The sequence below is a fragment of the Nipponia nippon genome, unplaced genomic scaffold (genome assembly GCF_047370975.1).
Source record: "Nipponia nippon isolate SJK-2023a ecotype South Korea unplaced genomic scaffold, ASM4737097v1 scaffold_4, whole genome shotgun sequence".
NCBI lineage: Eukaryota > Metazoa > Chordata > Aves > Pelecaniformes > Threskiornithidae > Nipponia > Nipponia nippon.
This window is the reverse complement of record NW_028262358.1, coordinates 85,666,472-85,684,845: the sequence shown is the minus strand read 5'-3', so window position 1 is coordinate 85,684,845 and position 18,374 is coordinate 85,666,472. Positions and strand designations below refer to the sequence as shown.

The following is an 18,374-nucleotide window of genomic DNA, read 5'->3' as shown; positions in this document are numbered from 1 at the left end:
TTTTCCTGTATTTCTCTAAGGCAGGTAACACACCTCTTCACCTGGCTTGCCAGAATAGCCATTCCCAGAGTACTCGTGTTTTGTTACTTGGAGGATCTCGAGCAGACCTCAAAAATAATGTGAGTTTTGAAAAGAATGTGTTCATTTTTGTGTGCCTTTGTTTTAGCTATATTGCTTTAACTTGTAGAAATAACTCAGAAATGCTTTAAGCTGTGATTTTTATTATAAACGCTATTGAAAAAAAACCACTAACAGACCGTTGTATACATCATGTACAGGAATGCTTTTGAGAGGACTGAGCGATGCACTACTTGTACCCATCCCTTGAGTGGGGATGGAAGGAGCCAAAGGGGGTTTTGCTGTAGCACAGACCGAGGCAGCTGGTCCTTTGCTGCTTTTTGTGGTCCTGATGGCTTGACCCACGTAGTGCCGTGCAATTCTGCAAAAGGGCTCCTCTCTCAAAAAGATGGAAATCTTAAAGGGGTTTTGTGCCAGAGCAGAGAAAGCCTTCAGACCTGCCCTCACTGAGATAGTATATAGTGTGTGTCGGTCTGTCAAATGAGGTAGATTCAAGGTGACTTCAATTTCAGACAGCTTCCCTCCTATTTTATAATGATTCTGGCATGACAAAGGAAAAAAAAAATCTACAAAAGTATGCCAGATGTTTTTGTCCCTGCTCGATAACAAGGTGGGCAGAGGCACACAGACATGGAAACCCATGGGGCTCTGCTCCCAGTCCCAGCTGCGCAGGTGCCACCCCTTGTGGGGACGCTGCTCTGGCCCCCACTCCGCATCTTTTCTTCATTATGTGTAACACCGAGTTGAGGTTCCAGATCACACTGGTTTGCAGTTCAGAAGAACAGATTTAATGTAAAAATGTAAATCAGGTTTTGTAGTGCAGTCAACCAGCATTTTATAATTCCAGTATTTCCCATTGGTGGTTAAAGAATTAGTACCCCCACCTTGCCTGACCCCAGGTCTTGCTAAACCTTCCCACCCATGATAGTAGATTTTGTACTGCAGAGAAGACAGCATTGCTGTTCAGTGGAGGTGTGTGACATTTACTGCTCTTTTTGGTTTAATACGAGTATTTCATCCCTGTACACCATGACAAGTGCAAGCTTTCTTATTGCAATTACATGCTCAGAGCTTTGTTTCTGTTTGCAGGCAGGAGATACCTGTCTGCATGTGGCTGCTCGTTATAATCACTTGCCCATCGTTAGGGTGCTGCTCAGTGCTTTCTGTTCTGTCCATGAAAAGAACCAGGTCAGTGCATGAACCTCATTGCGACTCTACGCCCTTTGCATACGGCTAGTTGTTGGAAAGAGGGATTCCTACCCAAGGAATCCAACTTCAGTTTGTGTTTCACTGTATCACCAAGTGCCTGAGCTTTTAAGAATAGCCTTAAAGTAATGGCATATCAGTGGTTTATTGTTTTGCCATCGCATTTGCATCATTTCTTTAAAGCATTGCCTATTTATGAGGTTCTGCAGTCGTATGTTGGTGTAGAAAGGGGGGTTTAGGACAGGGGTAGTGGTGTAGGGGCAGGGCTTGGCGCTCCTGAGTCCTTACCAGTTCTGTGCAGAATGGGACTGGGCAAGAGACTCGTCGTTTTATGGGGTCCCGTTGTCTCCTTTGTAGCTAGGTTTTAATGATCCTACAGCCATTACAGAGACATTGTGAAGCAGAACTCACTAATATTCAGATGCTGCAAAAGTGTGAATTTCTCTGGAATACTTTGCTGCATTTTGCAGTAGTGGGAATTAAAAAGACATAAAAGTGAAGAAAAAGTATGCTTTAAATTCAAAGTAATGACCAGTCTAACCTAGGATTAATCATCCATAGTTGGTTTATAGGGAAGTAATTGATTGCTGTACCTATAGCATAGCCTAACTGGGTGGTAGAAGGGAATGGATTTAGTACGTTAAAATGTGTTAACTCTGCTAAATAAACAGATTATATGGTGCTTAACCACATTGTCTCATGTTCCTGGGAAATTTTCCATGTGTAGTTGAGGATCATAAAGAGGTTTTCTGATTTGTACATTTAATCTTGTTTCTTAGATAAGAGATATTACAGCAAACAAAACGGGTTTCAGCATGTTAAATTTACTACGTAATTTTATTTGGAAATTAGTTTTTTAACTTGCAAAATGAGCTACTGAATATTAACTGGTGTGAACCTGGCCCAGAGAGACACCGCTTTGCTTCAGGCCCCAGCACTACCCAAAGTTGTTCCATATTTGCACATACAATGATTTAATTTATGAACATGCCTCATCCAAGTTAGCAACAAAGAATAGATTTCCACTGCTCTCGGGGAGATCTGATTTTCTGAAGGGAAAGGGGACAGGAGGGCATTACATGCACGTGTCTGGGCTGCCTTGAACAGCTGCTCGCTCTGTTACCGGTGCCCGAATCTGATCACAGCCGTCTTCACCTCACTGCACCGGGACAAGGGCAGGGCAGTGTGTTAGTGCTGGACCCAGATTGCCTCCTGGCTTTGGTCCAAAACCTATTTCTCTTGAGGAATCTCACGAAGAGAACAGCAACCATCTCGCTGCTGGTACTTATTTGATTTTTTTTGAGTAACGTGATACATGACCACCTGCACACCAAATAATCAAACCTGCAAAAAAAGAGAAGGTTGTGGTGGGAAAAGTGGTTCTGCCCTCAGATGTCGTATCTGTTTGCTGGTGGTAGAGCTGGGCTGTCTCCAAGCTGCGTTGTGCGTCGGTCGGTTTAGTTAAACCAGATCGCCAGTGCCCCAGCTGCGTTTCTCAAAACCAGGCTGAAGTAGGTCCTTACCCTGAAGTAGCTCCTTGCTCCCTCCTGTCCCCTTCCTCCCAACTCTGCTTTTTTATTGACCAGGCCTTATTTAAGCTTAGTTGTTGCATCAGTAAGTGTAGGTCTTTTGACCTCTGAGCATCTTTTAGGAAGGTGTGATTTCTGCAGGGTGAGACCCAAGGATGTGTGTTACACGGTTGCTTTCTGCTTTGTAACTTGCAGGCAGGAGATACTGCGCTCCATGTAGCCGCTGCTCTAAATCACAGGAAGGTGGTTAAGCTGTTGCTGGAGGCAGGGGCTGATGCATCTGTTGTCAACAATGTAAGTAGGACGTGGACTTTCTTTGGTACTTTGTATTAGAATCATAGAATGGTTTGGGTTGGAAGGGACTGTAAAGATCATCCAGTCCAACCCCCCTGCCATGGGCAGGGACACCTTCCACTAGACCAGTTGCTCAAAGCACCGTCCAACCTGGCCTTGAACATTTCCAGGGATGGAGCACCCACAGCTTCTCTGGGCAACCTGTTCCAGTGCCTCACCACCCTCCTAGTGAAGAATTTCTTCCTAATATCTAATTTAATCTACCCTCTTTCAGTTTAAAACCATTACCCCTCATCCTATCACTACGCTCCCTGATAGAGTCCATCCCCATCTCTCCTGTAGTCCACCTATAAGTACTGGAAGGCTGCTATAAGGTCTCCCTGGAGCCTTCTCTTCTCTAGGCTAAACAACCCCAACTCTCTCTTAACACAGACTCTCTTGAACACTCTGTCTAGTGTTGGTAGAAAACATTGGATGTTAAGAATTGAATTAAATCTGGGTCAATGAAGGCAGTTAGTCACTATGCTGTTGTGCGCAGAGCATGTGCCAACCTCGGGTGGAGAAATTCCACATTTCCAGCAGCTTGTGTTTTGAAGGAAATGCCGTTTTCTTTTTCCTCTCAGGCAGGTCAGACCCCTCTAGAGGTTGCCAGACAGCACAATAACCCTGAGGTTGCGCTCCTCCTCACTAAAGCATCACAGGTATGTTACAAATCTCTCCCCAACACACACATACACATGATGCTGAGGCCAGTTAACCTAGAGGGGCCACATCCCCTGGTCCTTAACCTTCTGCTGTGAAAGGTGCCTACGTTTCTGCTGGCACTGTGTGGTGGCCTCAGGGCTATTGACGTGGAGCCTTTCAGCCCCCAAGCCCAGCAAGGTGTGCAGATTAAGCCTCAGTATTAAGCGCTGGCAGAGATCCTGGCTGTCCTGACTGGCAGGTTGTTCCCTGCAGTGGCCCTGTACCCAAAAGCTCCCAGTTCGTGTTCCTCTGCTGCCTGCCTCAGACTTCTCCCACCCCCAGGACGGTTGCTCACACTGGAAGATGCTTCGAAATGGGGACAAAATGTCCTGTTTATACTCTGCTGCTGTGTGTGAAATGCTACAACGCTCTTCAGGCACAAGAGCACCTGGGAGGGCTCTGTATTCTGGTATGAGACCAGGTGCGATCCCTGCCCTGCTCCTCCTTGTCACCTCTGCATGAGAAGGGCTTGGCTTGGCTTGGCAGCCAGCCTGGGGGGACAGGAGGCTCTCGCCCCTCCAAGGGACAGCAAAGTGCCCTGATGGACTTAGCCATGAGAACACACCACCACTGAGCTATGAACACCCACATTGCTTGGCCCATCAGCATCCATCTGGCAGTGCACTTTCTTTTCTATGCTGCTTTTTAGTGGAGGTGAAAAAGGTCTGCTCTATTGCCTGGCTTCTGTGGTAGGAAAGAGCACGACATCACTGAGTAACAGTGTGGTCTGCCTTCAGGTCTCACGCTTTAACCGTGGAAGAAGCCTGAGGAAGAAGAGAGAGAGGCTGAAGGAAGAAAGGCGAGCTCAGTCAGTACCACGGGATGAAGTGGTACAGAGCAAGGTACAGCCCAGCATTACCAGCTACATCTGCTGCAAGGAGGGAGCGTAAATAAAACCCATCGGGACTAACTCTATTTGGAGCCGTCACTTGTGCATGACCGTGGCTGTCTGAGACAGCTGCTAAAGAGTTACCCACTCGTGTGTGCAGAGCAGCTTAAAACTGGGAAATTGAAGAAAAGGCGCCTTTTCCCCATCTCTGCAACTGCTCTGAACTCCCTGTCTTTGCTTCAAGCAGGGCAGCATCTCGGCTGCTGACGACACGCCGAGCAGCGACCAGCCACCGCAGAGGAAGAGCGATCTGAAGGATGAACCCCGCTCAACCTCACCAGATCCCAAAGGGAAGAAGAGCAAAAAGAAAAAGCCAAAGGAAAAGGTATCAGTAGATTTAAAAGAGCAGAGAGAGAAGGGATAGTTGTTGAGCAATAGTACAGGTGTCCCTTTGGTGGGTCGGTGAGTCAGGGCAGCAGCCCTGCCGTGCTCCTGGGACAGAGGTAGTCTTCAGACAAAACCGATTTCTGGTCGGGAAATTCTGCTGTTGAGGGTCACATGAACCAGGTTTGTGCAGAAATCTGGTTATCATGCTGACAGACACCAGGGTTGTGGCCAGCCACTGCAGCTGGATCGGTGTTTTAATCAGGTTTTTGCTGTAGTTGTCATGATGGATTTGTCCCGTTCCCACCAGGAATGGTTTACCAGGGGGCTCATAAACAGGAAAAACGTGTGTATTTTACGCAGGTTTCAGCACTCTCGGACCCCATCTCCCCAGCCGATCAGCAGACGCTCCCTCGGCCCCAGCAAAACGTGCCTAAGCGCAGGAGTAAACATCACTGCTCCTCTCCGCCCCCTCCCCACGAGGTCCGAGCCTACCAGCTGTACACGCTCTATCGAGGGAAGGATGGGAAGGTGATGCAGGTGAGCCGGCCCGCGCCCGCCGGGAGGGAGGCACGGGGACCAGCACTTGGAGCTGGGGCACAGTTAGCTAACGGATAGAAAACGCACTCAGGTCACTGCGCTCTCAAGGCTATGAAATCACGACTGTGGATTTGGTTTTCTCACCTGGGCTTCAGCTGCATTTTGGCCTGAAGTCTGGTAAACAATAAGCTGTTTTTGTGCGTGTTAAAGAAGATATACGTAACTAGTTTTGATCTACAACACGTTTCCTTTTTGGAGATCAGGTGTGAACGGTGACTGGCAATGACACCGGAACTTTTACGATACACTTCGAAATATTAAGATTTCCAACAGGAAACACAAAGAGCTTTTCCAAGGGAAATAAATGAGAGCAGTCTGTGAGCACTGAAGCTTACTACCTAAACCAAGAGCTTGAGTACGCTCGATACATTTTGTTTCAATTCTTTCTGTTTACTGCAAGATGTCTTTGGGGATTCTAGGATTACTGGAGGCAGGAGCTGTACAGAAATTGGTTCACAAATAAACCTGGAGTTACCAGCTCATGTGCACTTATTCCAGTTTAGAGACTGATATTTTACTCATTTTATTATGCAAGTGTTTACCAGTACACGTTTATTAAAAAGCATGAAAACAGTCAGCAAATTACCCTGTAGACATTGTAACGCCTGTATTGTTGTTTTCATAATGCCGCCCTCCTGTACCCCTGGGAGGTCAATCCTTTCATTTCCTTAGCTTCTCACATCCATCCACCAGCCCTCCTCAGTCCCTTGCTGTAGTTAAGAAATTCAGCAGATTCTGAAGATCACTCAAGTCAGGCTTCAAAGGTTTTACTGGCCGTATTTTCCAACACCTCGCTGTGTAATGCTTGGGAAATTTCCAGACAGGGGCACTCTGGGCAGACATTGGGAAGGATGGAGGACCTTTCATGTGTTAAAAGGAGTATCTCCCTGCCCCTAGGATCTGATGGGAGGAGGATGGGCGAGTAGGAAGGACTTGGGGAGCAGGAAGAGAGGTGCAGAGAGCAGACAGGATTTGTATACAAATCTAATGTATTCACAAAGATTAGCTTCATAGAGCTAGAATCCCTTATAGTATTGCCTGAAATACATGACAATCCTCTCTCCCCTTCTTTTTTCCTCGTCTGTCTTCTTTGATGCCCTCAGGCCCTGAATAGCAAACAGAATTTCTTAAGTATGTGTATTTCTGAAGCTTGCTTTAGTGCTCAGCAAACCACCTGCCTTCCCCTGCCAAGAGAATAACCACCAATTTCTGAAACAGTACTGCAGGGGCCAAAGGAGAGAGGGAGGCTCCTCTGCAGACAGATTCAGAGCAGCCGCTTTGGGCTCCTGACTCACCCCCTGAAGGAGCCACTTTCTGCCGGTGGCCTGCAGAGGAAGCCGATGAGGATTAGCTTGAGGGAGCCTTTTGTGACCGTCTCCCTGAGAGATTCAAATGTGGTCAGTGCAGCTCCCTTTGCAGAGGAGCCTTGGGACGGTGTCGTGCAGAGCAAAGGAAGGCAGCGGTGTGCACAGCAGATAAGGGTCAGCTGAATGCCGGCAGGGTGAAGGCAAACAGGAACAGTGAGACCTTGCCATACAGTACTGAAAAAAAAGCACATTATTGGCATCAGGTTAAAAACCAAATGCACACAAACCCACACATACCCACAAAATCAGGTATTTTTGTACAATTCAGAGTTACAGCATCGAGACACTGGGCATAGGCCTGTAATGGGGTATCCCCTCATACAGCACGCAGTACCGCGGCATACGTGATCTGAGCTCGTTGCTGCTTGTAGCCCTAGCGAAATCAACACAGCTGTGTGTTAGGATGCATCCATATAAATCAGATCAATCCTTTTCTACTCCGTGCTTTTCCAACTAATAGCCTGCTGGCTGAGCTACTGTAAGATGTTATCAGGAGGGTGAGATACAGTATGTGGTACAGAAGAGCCCAAGATTGACTCAAGGAGGCTGCGATAATGTTCCAAGTGCACTAAGAGGACAGCGGGATGTAGCAAGTAAATGTATTCCTCCTTTCAGGCACCGATAAATGGATGTCGTTGTGAGCCCCTGATAAATAAACTGGAGAATCAGCTGGAGGCAACGGTGGAAGAGATAAAAGCTGAGTTTGGGACAGTACAAGATAAGATGAATGTTAAGCTGGGCCAGATGGAAAGCAAAACTCAACATCAAGTAAGAATATCACCTGGAGGTCTGCTTGCCCACGTGACTATTAGAAACATATCCTAAGCTTAAAGAATGTTTTCATTGTCAGCATTCGGTTATCGCTTCTTGTGTTGTAAAAACGAACCTGAAAGCTAATACTCAAGACCAGGGAACCGTGACATTCCACAGGGATCTAATATTGCAAACTAGGGTCTTGAGAAAAACACATTTAATGTGTTAAGTGGCTTCCCGTGCTTCTTTAGACAATAGATCTAAACTGCTTGAGGCCCTAAGAGTGAGACTAAAAGACAGAGGCAGTCCTACAGCTGGTCAGTTCATAATTGTAAAAATCCCTCTTGGCTTAATTCTGTTTGCACTGAGATTCAGGATCCTCTAAATTATTTTTTAGTTTTAATGTAATTGTCATCCATTGATAATTTTGTGATTCAGCCTTTTTGCAAGCTACATCTAATTGTAGTTGGCAGCATTCCTAGAAATGAAGACTGAAAGACAGACTGTACTTCGACTTACAAGGTTCACAGATGGGGGTTTTGTTTGGTTTTTAACATGATCATCTCTGCTAACTTGTGTTGTTTTCCACAGCTCCGTGTTTTAGACAAGCTCATGGCTGAGCGGCTGTCCGCGGAGAGAACAGAGTGCCTTCACCGCCTGCAACAGCACACTGAGCTGGAAAAAAACGAGGGGGAGAAACGGCAGGTAGGGCTTGAAACAGCTACTCCCTGTTAGCTCAGATGGATCGGCCCAAGAGTTTTGTTCCAGCAGGCAGAGAGAATATTGGAGATTTCTCTCATCTGTTGAAACAGGCAAAAGACCTTCAGAGACCAAATTATTCCTATCCACCACCTTGATCTCCAAACCAAATTTATAAAGCTTTTGCATTAGAAATGGGGAATGTGAAATCCAGTCCCACTGTCATAATTCAATTTGGTGGGTCTGAAGTCTGGGATCTATAACAAAGTATCTTTTTTCTAACAGTGCTTTGCAAAAATTCCTACTGCTAGATTTTTAGCAGTTGTACTTCCAGCTTTTGCTTCATTAAAGGACGTCTGCAGGAACATCTGCAAATAGGAACAAAGGCTAAGATCTGTGTTGTTCCTTTTACTTCTCATCCATTTGGTTGTGTGCCCTCCTGGGAATCTCTCCCTTCTCCCCTGTCTGATTTCCCCATGTATTAAAAGGCTGCAGTTCTTCCCTCTGACTTTGGCACCAGTGCACCACCTCCAAGCTGTGTATTACTGCCAGTAGGCAAGTTCCTTTTGTATGCTTGTTTAACCAGCATGACAAGAATAACTGTTCCCGTGGAGATCCAGCTCTTGCCCTTCTAGCTTCTGCAAAAACTCACCATCAAAACATGCTAAGAAATTTGTGTTTCTCCGCTCACACGGGTAAATTTAAAATACAATTAATTTTCTCATTCTTGATATTCTTCTAAGAATTGAGAAATATGCTTTGTGCTAGTAAAAGGTCATGACCTTTTGTAAGACAATTCCAAATCCATGTTAAAAGACGGGCAGCTCTGATAATCCCAGCATAAACTACTCATCAAGATACTTTGGTCTAACATCCACAAAACACTTTTCTCCAAAGAAAAGTACTTATCAAACTAAGGCAACTTTAGTTTTTATTTCACGATAAGAGACAAAAGTATTATACTGGCTTCTGAATGTCTGGGCTTGTGCTCCATCTCCTTGTAATCTCTATTTAAGAAATGAAATACTGGAGTGATACATCAGGTGAATTGAAATTACCATTAAGTGATACCAGCTGTTCCTGTTCTGTTGAGTCTAATGGAAACTACTGGAAAAAACGAGTTAGGCTTTACTAAATGTCCATGTGTATAGGAGGGCCTGACCTAAATTCATGATATCACATGAACAAGAAGGTAAAAGAGCTACTAATATTTTAAATGATCACTGGCAAATGGCTCTGTAGCTGACACTTATTAAGCACCTTTGTAATTTGAAAGCTGTTAGTAATTTATCATTTAGTGTTGGACTCATCACCAAATGAACAGAGGAGCAGAGGTCCGTAATGGTATAAAGCTGTGTCCCAGAAGTGTCTAATTTGAATTTCACTCTTAAAAATGGCAGCTTTGACCACATGTGACATTCCTTGCACTTAGCAAGTACCGTTGACTGTATGAATACGCAAGTCAGCCTTGATCAGAGGACTTAGAGCTGCATTTGAAGTAGCACGTTCAAATCCAAGAGGGGGTAGCTTGGCCTAAAGAGGGTGCCTTTCATTAGCTAATGCATAGTTCTTCATCTGTTCTGATTTGTAGTCCTTTAAATATTCCCAGTGGCAGCATGCGTACCTGTACAGGGAGTCTAAGCCCACAGATACCAGGCTTGCTTCTCTTTGTCCCTGCCACACGTCCTCAGCAGCCTGGGAACCGTAGGATCTAATCACAGGATCATCTAACCTACAGTCTCTTTCTCATAGATTTCCTTGGTGGATGAGCTGAAGACTTGGTGCATGTTGAAGATTCAGAATCTGGAGCTCAAGCTTTCTGGAGACTCCAGGTCATCAAGACCAAAATCAACTTTGTCCACTTGTGAGTCTCTCACTGAGACCCTGGATACTGAGAACAACCCCCACAGCGCCAAGGACTGTAAAGCCAGCCAGCCCGTGCTGCAGCCGGAGGGCTCCCACCAGCATTCCTATATCACGCTTCCAAACAGCCTCTCGGAAGATGGGGGAAGGAGCAGAGTCCAGGTGCCAGAACAGAGCTTTGGGCAACAGTTTTGCATTCAACAGGACGGTGCGTCAGGTACAACCTTGTCAGGTACTTAGATGTCGTATTCATTCAAAGGCGAGCTAATTAACTGAGGGGTACTTGTATTAATACCACAGATACTCATTCTGGCTGTGTGCTTTCCCCCATCCATATGCCTAACGTCTTGGGATCAGAATATACTTCAAGGCAGCTGCTGGGAATATTTTAAGACACAGCTGGGTGGAATTCCAGTGGCTCTTCCCGACGCTTCCATGTCACTGTGTCTTTGAAGCTAAGTCCTTTGATGCTCTGAATAACTCTGTTTTCTGAAATTTCTCCAGCTTCCCCAGTCAGAATTGCTCCCACCCCGTTGCCTGTCAGGAAGGTGTGCAGATTATCCAAAGTCTACTGAAGAAAGTGTATCGTATTTAGTGCTTTTCAGATATATGGAACCCTAATGGCAGGGTGCAAGGATGTGAACCTAAAATACTCATTTCCCTTCTTAATATTCAAACTGCAAGGATCTAGAATAAACCTCTCACTTTTTCCTCTTTGCTTGAACCAAAGTCTGTTTAATTACTTGTTCATTCAACAAGAACAAAAATAGCTGAGGACATTCAAGCCCGTTCAGGGATCGTGGCCACCCGAAGATATGGAAGACCTTGGTTCAAGCCACCTCTCTGTGCTTGGCCAGGGAAGCTTTGGAGGAAAAAAGAAACAGGCAGAATGCCCAGGTCTCCACAGCCAAGGAGAGTGCTATCAAAGCCCTGGGCTTCTGTAAAATACATTGTGGATGCCCCTCAAAACACTGTGCAAAGAGAACAGGGATGTACATGGATACCCCAGGCTAGAAAGGCAGAAGACCACGCAGGAGATCTTGTGGCAGCATGAGTGTGAGCTACTGCAATGAACAGTTCAGGAGCATCAAAATCTGTTACCTTTGCAAAATTAGCGGGGCTTCAAGTTTTGTAGAAGCAGGGGGTTCATAAATACCAGCAGTCATAAACTGCTTTGGGAATCTAGCCTGATCTTTGCTACACGTCCTTCTTGTGAAGTCCTTTGATCATTGCCAGTCTGTAATCCCACAGCTGCAATGCAGTGCCTCTGCCTGAGCCAGCCTTTCTCTTTTAGTGACTCTCCAGTCTATCACCTGACTGTGAAGACAGGATAAACTAATACAAGCCTCTACAATGTACACACGGCGTGGTACGTGGGAAACCGCATCATTTATCCAACAGTGAGGATTTCTGAATGCTAAAATAAATGCCTGGAGCTTTTCTAAATACATATGTATGTATTCTATTCTGTAGGTACAGAGCAACAGTTAATCATTGGAGGACCAGTTTCTTCTGCCCCTGCTCAAGATGTCAGGCCAAAGGACAAAGCTGTTAGTGCCAGCACGTTCCACAGGTTCCAGCAGGAGCTGCCCTCCTCCGAGCTTTTGGGCTCCAAATTAAGGCACGTTAAGGTTCAAGCTGCTTTGCAGCCCTTGACTGAACCTGCGAAGACCGAGCCACAGAGCGGCTACTTCATTGACAAAGGAACTCAGACAAAGAAGTCCAGCAAAAGCGGGCAGTCAAGGCACAAAGCTCTGCACCACGCCGGGGCGCATCAGAGCCAGGAGCAGCAGCCCTCCGCGCTGCCTGCGGGGCAGCCGCCCGCCCCTCCGCTCAGAGACACCTCCCAGGCCCTGGAGATAACGCAGTACTTCTTCGAGGCCGTTTCCACGCAGATGGAGAAGTGGTATGAACGGAAGATAGAAGAAGCCCGGTGCCAAGCTAATCAGAAAGCGCAGCAAGACAAAGCTGCGCTCAAGGAACATATTAAAAGCTTAGAAGAGGAGCTCAGCAAATTAAGGACTAAGGTGCAGAAAGAGAGCTAGCACCTACCGAGCAGGTAAAGACAAGCAACGGGACTCATTCTGGAACCTGCTGTATGGGAATCTGGAATATTGATAGATATATATCATTTGTAGTGCCTGTTACATCCAAACAAAACGCTCTTTTTTCAGGAGTAGAAATAACTTTGGAAACTCCAGAACCAAGGAGAATCCATACGCAGACCGTACCGATGACAACGAGATGCTGCAGATTAGATCCCTTCTTTGTTATTTCCAAGAGTCCGTTCAATATTGCACTCTCGATTTCCAGGTGCTGCTTGAAAACAAACTGCATTAGAAACCAAAACTGCTTTCTGAAAAGGGAATTTCCTTATTTCCACGTAGCTCACGTGTGGCTAGAGGGTTCCGCTGTATGCTACATGTAAACACGTGGTGATACCAATACTGAAATAAATCGAGGATGTTTGAGAGCTTTTGACAGAAATTCCTTAGTGATGAAGGGCTATTGATACTATTTTAGATACTCCCCACAGCCTCCCTCTAGTCAGTGGAGAGAAGCTACAGAACCAACTCGCATTACAAGCCCATGTAGGTGACAGATGCCGGCTTCCAGCGGGGAGAGGCCAGGCTCCCGCTGAGTGAGATGCTAAGGCGAGTCATCCCATTAGGTACAGAGGCTGCGGTTGCCACTGGGCTTCTCTTTTGGCTTTACATTATTAAAACAAAGGCTAAATTAGATTTGTCTTTTTTTTTTTTCATGGTGTCCTGGTTGCAAAGCTCCTTGTGGTTACACGGGTTGGTGGGGCCATACTCAAGTAATCTGACTGAGAAGTTTTGCTTAGGGCATGGATGGCAGGTATTTTACCATAACCATGCTCTACTTGTTAGGTGTAATTTTAATATAAATCTCTTTTCCCTCAAGCAGCAAATGGCTGAATTCTCTACTACTGAAGAAGCTTGAAAAAGTCCTTTATCTAAAGAAGTGAAAGCTTGGTTCCCTGTACTCAGATGTTTCTTTTTCTACAGAGTCAGGATTTTCTCCCAGAGACCTTGCCCAGACGTGTCTTCCTTTGTTCCTCTGAACGATTCCTCTCTCTGTTTTTTCCCTTGTCTCTGTAAAGAGAGAGGCCGGGCCCTGGTGAGTCTGCAGGTCTTAGGACTGGTTTCACCAACAGTCCCACAAAATAGAACTCAACAACGTTTTAAAGTTTCTGTGGATGTGTTTTGTTATAAAATCAAAACCTACAATGACCAGTGTTGTCCAGGCTGACAGACTCCAAATAAACGAGAAGACCTGTAACTCGTTGCATCTGTGTCCCTGTCGGGTTTCCTCCTTGTGCCTCTGAGGAGGCCTCATCAGATTCTGTTAGAAAAGTGAGTTTAATTCACCGGTCGCGATAGAACAATTGTTCACAAACAATTCAAACACAGGACAGTACTGCTATGCCAAGGAGAAGGAGATTTTTTTTCTGTACAGAGGAGCCCTAAAATCAATACAAAATACTTTACAGTACTGAAGGCACCACTGACTAATTAGTAATTAAGCTTTTGTCTTCTTAGCAGATGTATAAAGCAAAGAAAATTGTATTATATAACAATATTTTTCAAGTTCCTCAATGCACTATCAAGACAAGAAAAGTATGTCTGCAGTTACGGAAATACTAGTTTTATTGCTCTGACTCCTGTAGTCTAATATATAGACACTTCCGTATGTTTACAGGTTCGTTTAAGCTACTGTAGGAATGCAGAAGCATGCTATTTAAGTTTTGTATCATCTCGATAAAGTGAGTGTTTTGCCAAGCAATTAAAACAAGTGTCGCTCCAAAGTCTGTGGTGTAATGTTTTCTAGCCGGAGAAAACGGACAAAATCCCCTCGCGGGACTGAGAAGGGGGGAGCAGAAAACTGGACTTGGACTTCTCAGCTTTTGTTGTTTAAAAGAGGGAACCGGGGCCCACCCTGCCACCGCCTGGGACGCGGCTGGCGGGGGCCGAGCCACGCAGCCGCTCACACGCGGGCCCCGGCGCTCGCCCCACCGCGAGGGGAGCGGCGAGGCGACGGCTTTAGCTGACCCGCCTCGCGTACGGGCCGCCCGGCCACGGTAGCCCTTGGAGCAGTAGTTTGCAGTAGCTAAGGGAGCAATAATTTAAGACCGTAACTTAGCTGCAGAGTACTGATTTTAGAGGTTTTCTGTAGCCAAGTGTACTGTAAAATGAAGGGAGGCACTTTATGCTAATTCCTTTCTACTCCCCTCTGTAGTCCTCCCTCCTTCAAGAGTTGAAGGACTTCTTTACAAAACACTCCTATTACCTGCCTTTCTCCGAAGCACACCCTTGGAGTAAATTTACTTCCCCTAGCAGAGTATGCTTGGACTCCTAAAGGCTTCTGGCAAGCGATTTTATCTTGAGGAGCCCACGCATCAGCGGAGATGACAGGCAGCAGCGCTCAGGTCAGCGGCTGCCCGGGGCAAGGCTGCGCCTGGATCCCGTGGCCACGGCCTAGGACCGTACAAACCGGAGGCAAAGGGGCGAGGCGGACTCCGGGCTCTGAAGGGAAAGCGCTGCGACGAAGCGGCCGGGGAAAGTCTCCTAATTAAGGAGCAGAAAGCAAACCACTGGCTGAAGGGAAAGGGAAGGCTACACGTGAGAACAAGCTGACATCGATGATGGCTTGGTTTAGTCAAAATTCCTTCCTAATAGCGTTTTCTGGTCACGTGAAAAAATCGATCCCCAACACACTCACGTTCTGTCATGTACTCTACCAGAAAATGTAAACAGAATTTAGATTTTTAACAAAATATTTAGACATACGTGTTTTTCACTGACTGAGTAGAAGCTCAAAGGCTTCTGCCTATACAAACCTGAGCTCTTCAGCAGCCTCCCTGGTTGCCCGAGCCACATCCCTTACTGCACAGCTAAGTAAACCTCACAGGAAAGGAGTCTAGAAGGACTTTCTAGAAAAAGAATTAGGAAAAAAACAAGGCGTTCGTTCTTGTTACGCAGCAAGCTTTTTACAACACAGCTTTGCTGAAGTATGTAGCTTGGAAGCCCCTTTGGCTCCATGCTTCTTGCATGCTTCCGAGTGGGGTCGGTCCTCCCTCCCGCAGCCTGGCGGGGGGATACTGCCCTGTCCCTTCCCTCGCGCCCGCGGCGGCACTGGCCGGCCGTGCCGCGAGGCCGTGCCGCGAGGCCGTGCCGCTCGCGAAGCCGGCGGAAAGCCTGCTTGGCCAGGGGAGGGGGCAGAGCGGGAGAGGGAAGGGGTCCTCCCTCTCTTGAAACCACAACCTAAACTGCACACAGCTACTGGATAGCTGGGTGTCTGTCTGCTGTTCCCTGGCTATTGACGTTGACAAAATCTCAGACTCACCTCGGCATTTTTAAATTATCTGGGAAGAGAACCCCATATACTGCAATTCACAGGAAGGTAAGAACAGCTGCAAGCTAACAATTCGAAGCGGAGTAATATGACATTTAGAAAAACAGACCACAGTATTTGCAGTTAGTATTTTCTATTTGTAATTCTACTTTATATTGACTTTTAAATACAAACTTGAAGGTACTTCCTGTTAACTGGGTCATAACCGTTCCTGGGGCTAAAATCTCTCATTTTCATATATAAAGACCTCCCCTCTTAAGTTTTATTCAGCTATAACTGAAAATCAACATCTACATACAAAACATTTTCTGAATGTTTTATCATATTTATTTGGTTTGGGTCCATTTATTTATCCCAAACGCTTTTTTTAATCCCAAATTTTGGTACAAATCCTTGGCACGGTACAGAAAGAGCTGTTACCGCTATGAATGTTACCACTTAGAGTTGCCACAAGACAAGACAGACAAAATGATCTGACTTTTATATTTATTTCCCATTTCCCTGGCATAACGAACACTGCTGTTGTAATTTTTGGTGCTTTCTGCTTTTCCCACAGCACGTGCTACATCCTCCATTCAGTTCTTTAAAGAAGGCCTTTGTGTCGGGAGGGATTTCCACACGGGAGGGTAACCAAACCAAGAAGAGAAAGGGGAAAAAAAATACGAAAAAAACCCAAAACCCGCTGTGGCAGATTCCACCTTCAAACGTTACCAGGTTGTCAGCAAAGGCTGCTATCATAAACAGAATCTGGAAAAAATACTATGCTTGTTCGCAGCAGATCAAAGCCCAGCTGTCAACGAAATGAAGACAATCAGGATTTTGCCAGCTTAAGTGTTCTTTGAAGCTCCTGAAGCTGCATGTTGCCCTGAGTAATCATCATCCTGATTGCATCCTGTAAAACAAAACGGAAGCTACTGAACCGAACGTCTGCGCACAGCGCAGGTTTTACACAAGCACGCAGATTTTAACATGTTAAAATACACACGATTCTTCGCAGCACTAGTGCCATCTATTTCTTTGTGCCACGTACCGCTATAGTCACTGAGATGGTTAAAAAAACAGGTGAATAAGTGAATTAATGTTGTCCAATTCCTTAATGATGTGTTTGGGAGCTGGTTATGGCTTTGCTTTAAAACTCAGTTTTGCACTGGATTCAAGCTCCTAATAATGGTTTCTTTACACGTCTGTGGCCATCACCTTCGCAAGTAAGCAGGGACGACTGTGCACAGGCGTTATGAAGACAGGTGTTTTACAGAGCAAGGGGATGTTTCAACGTTATTTTTATCTAAAAGTACTGTAATGCTTTGTCTGCATAATTCAGCCACCGACTCCTTGAGCACTGGCTAGAAAAAGGAACGAACTAGAAAGCCGAGAACAGGAGACATACAAGTGTGAAGGTGCCTGCATTTCATACGTGCTTCCTATCCACAACCATCCAATTTGATTGTGTTCAGCTCGACTATAGTTGAAATTAAAGATGAAAAAAAGAAGCTATAGAAAGCTTGACTGTTGGTAAGTTTATGTTAGTTATCCTGTTATTTAGTACAATTTTTCTGATTTGTGATTAGAGTAAGCAGGATTTGTTTGTGTTTTAGCTTTTGAATTAGAGATTACTCTCTGGCAATCCGCGAAACATGACTACGGCCAACAGGGGCATAACACTTAGAGATGTTGAAGGAGTTCTTCACGCGAATGCTCCTGAAGAGAAGAGGGCAGCAGGCAGCTCCCCACCAGTCCAGCGTGAGTCCCACGAAGCGAGCCCAGGCCAGGCAGCGCGGGACGGCGCGCTGGTCGTGCCGGGGGCAGGTGGCCGGGGCTGCGGCTTCCCCATCCTCACCTCTTCCGTAGCGTCTTTATTCCTCCTGAATTCCTCCCTGGCCCACTCCTGCAGATAGCGGCGATCGGCCTCAGCGGGGACGTGGCGAATGGCCCGCAGGATCCTCCTGTACAGCTGCAGGACCTGCTGCCGCCTCAGGAACTGGGAAGGAGAGAGGGAAGCCTGGCCCTGGCCCAGGACGCCGCCGAGAGCTGTACCCTCCGCGGCCCTCTCTGCTTGGAGGGACATTTAAACCAGCACCAAGTTCCCCACCGCCTTTTCTAGAAGACGCAGTACCGCCTCAGGTCCCAGGCCGCAGATTTCCCGCAAAGGCACGCACCAAACGTGGCGCCCGAGGCGAGCCGTACGCACGACATGCGGCGTTGGAAGGGTGAGCGCCGGCTCGCCCTCCCGGCCACCCGGCAGGCCCCCGCCCGCCCGCCCGCCGCTGCCCTTTGCCGCCGGGGAGCCCTGTCAGGACAGCGGCTGCCGGAGGGGGACGCGCGGCCCACGGCCACTCCCGAGGCCGCAGCCGCCCGCTCGTACCTGCTTCAGGCTGAGGGCGCTCGGCGGCAGGCGGCTGGCGGCCATGGCGCCCAGCTCCGCCTCTCCCGCCGCCGCCGAGCCCGCCCCGGGCGGGCGGGGCCCAGCGGCGGCCATTTCCTGCGCCGCCGGGAGGCGCCTGGGCCCGGAGCCGGGGCTGGCGCTGGCCCGGCTCGCTGGCCCCGGGGGCGGCCGCCTGGCCTCGCCGCGGCCAGCAAACCGAGGAGAGGCGGGTGCCAAACCAGAGCCAAGCGCCCTGCGTAGCCGGGGCGGACCGGAGCCGCCGGCCGGGG

At 47.2% G+C, this 18,374-nt stretch overlaps 2 protein-coding genes across 13 annotated transcripts in view; one reads left to right on the top strand and one right to left on the bottom strand.

The window, feature by feature from the left end:
• ANKRD6 (ankyrin repeat domain 6) overlaps window positions 1-14,175 on the top strand; it is a 117,776-nt gene extending 103,601 nt beyond the window's left edge. For 9 of the 12 annotated variants that reach the window (XM_087774252.1, XM_087774251.1, XM_087774258.1 and 6 more), the window contains 11 exons: window positions 21-119; window positions 1,168-1,266; window positions 3,009-3,107; window positions 3,731-3,808; window positions 4,589-4,693; window positions 4,925-5,065; window positions 5,428-5,604; window positions 7,647-7,799; window positions 8,376-8,489; window positions 10,236-10,578; window positions 11,820-14,175. In XM_087774252.1, the coding sequence (XP_087630378.1) occupies window positions 21-119; window positions 1,168-1,266; window positions 3,009-3,107; window positions 3,731-3,808; window positions 4,589-4,693; window positions 4,925-5,065; window positions 5,428-5,604; window positions 7,647-7,799; window positions 8,376-8,489; window positions 10,236-10,578; window positions 11,820-12,391 (1,980 nt within the window). In that variant the 3' untranslated portion in view covers window positions 12,392-14,175. The remainder of the gene's footprint in view (window positions 1-20; window positions 120-1,167; window positions 1,267-3,008; window positions 3,108-3,730; window positions 3,809-4,588; window positions 4,694-4,924; window positions 5,066-5,427; window positions 5,605-7,646; window positions 7,800-8,375; window positions 8,490-10,235; window positions 10,579-11,819) is intronic. The other 3 variants (XM_087774256.1, XM_087774248.1, XM_087774257.1) reach the window with 2 other exon arrangements.
• A 2,016-nt stretch (window positions 14,176-16,191) lies between these two features.
• On the bottom strand, window positions 16,192-18,374 carry LYRM2 (LYR motif containing 2). Its single transcript, XM_087774266.1, has 3 exons — window positions 18,085-18,374; window positions 17,560-17,700; window positions 16,192-16,614 (listed from the first exon to the last, which is right to left on the bottom strand). Exons 1-3 carry the CDS (start codon window positions 18,196-18,198, stop codon window positions 16,534-16,536), a joined length of 336 nt encoding a protein of 111 aa, XP_087630392.1. The 5' UTR covers window positions 18,199-18,374; the 3' UTR covers window positions 16,192-16,533.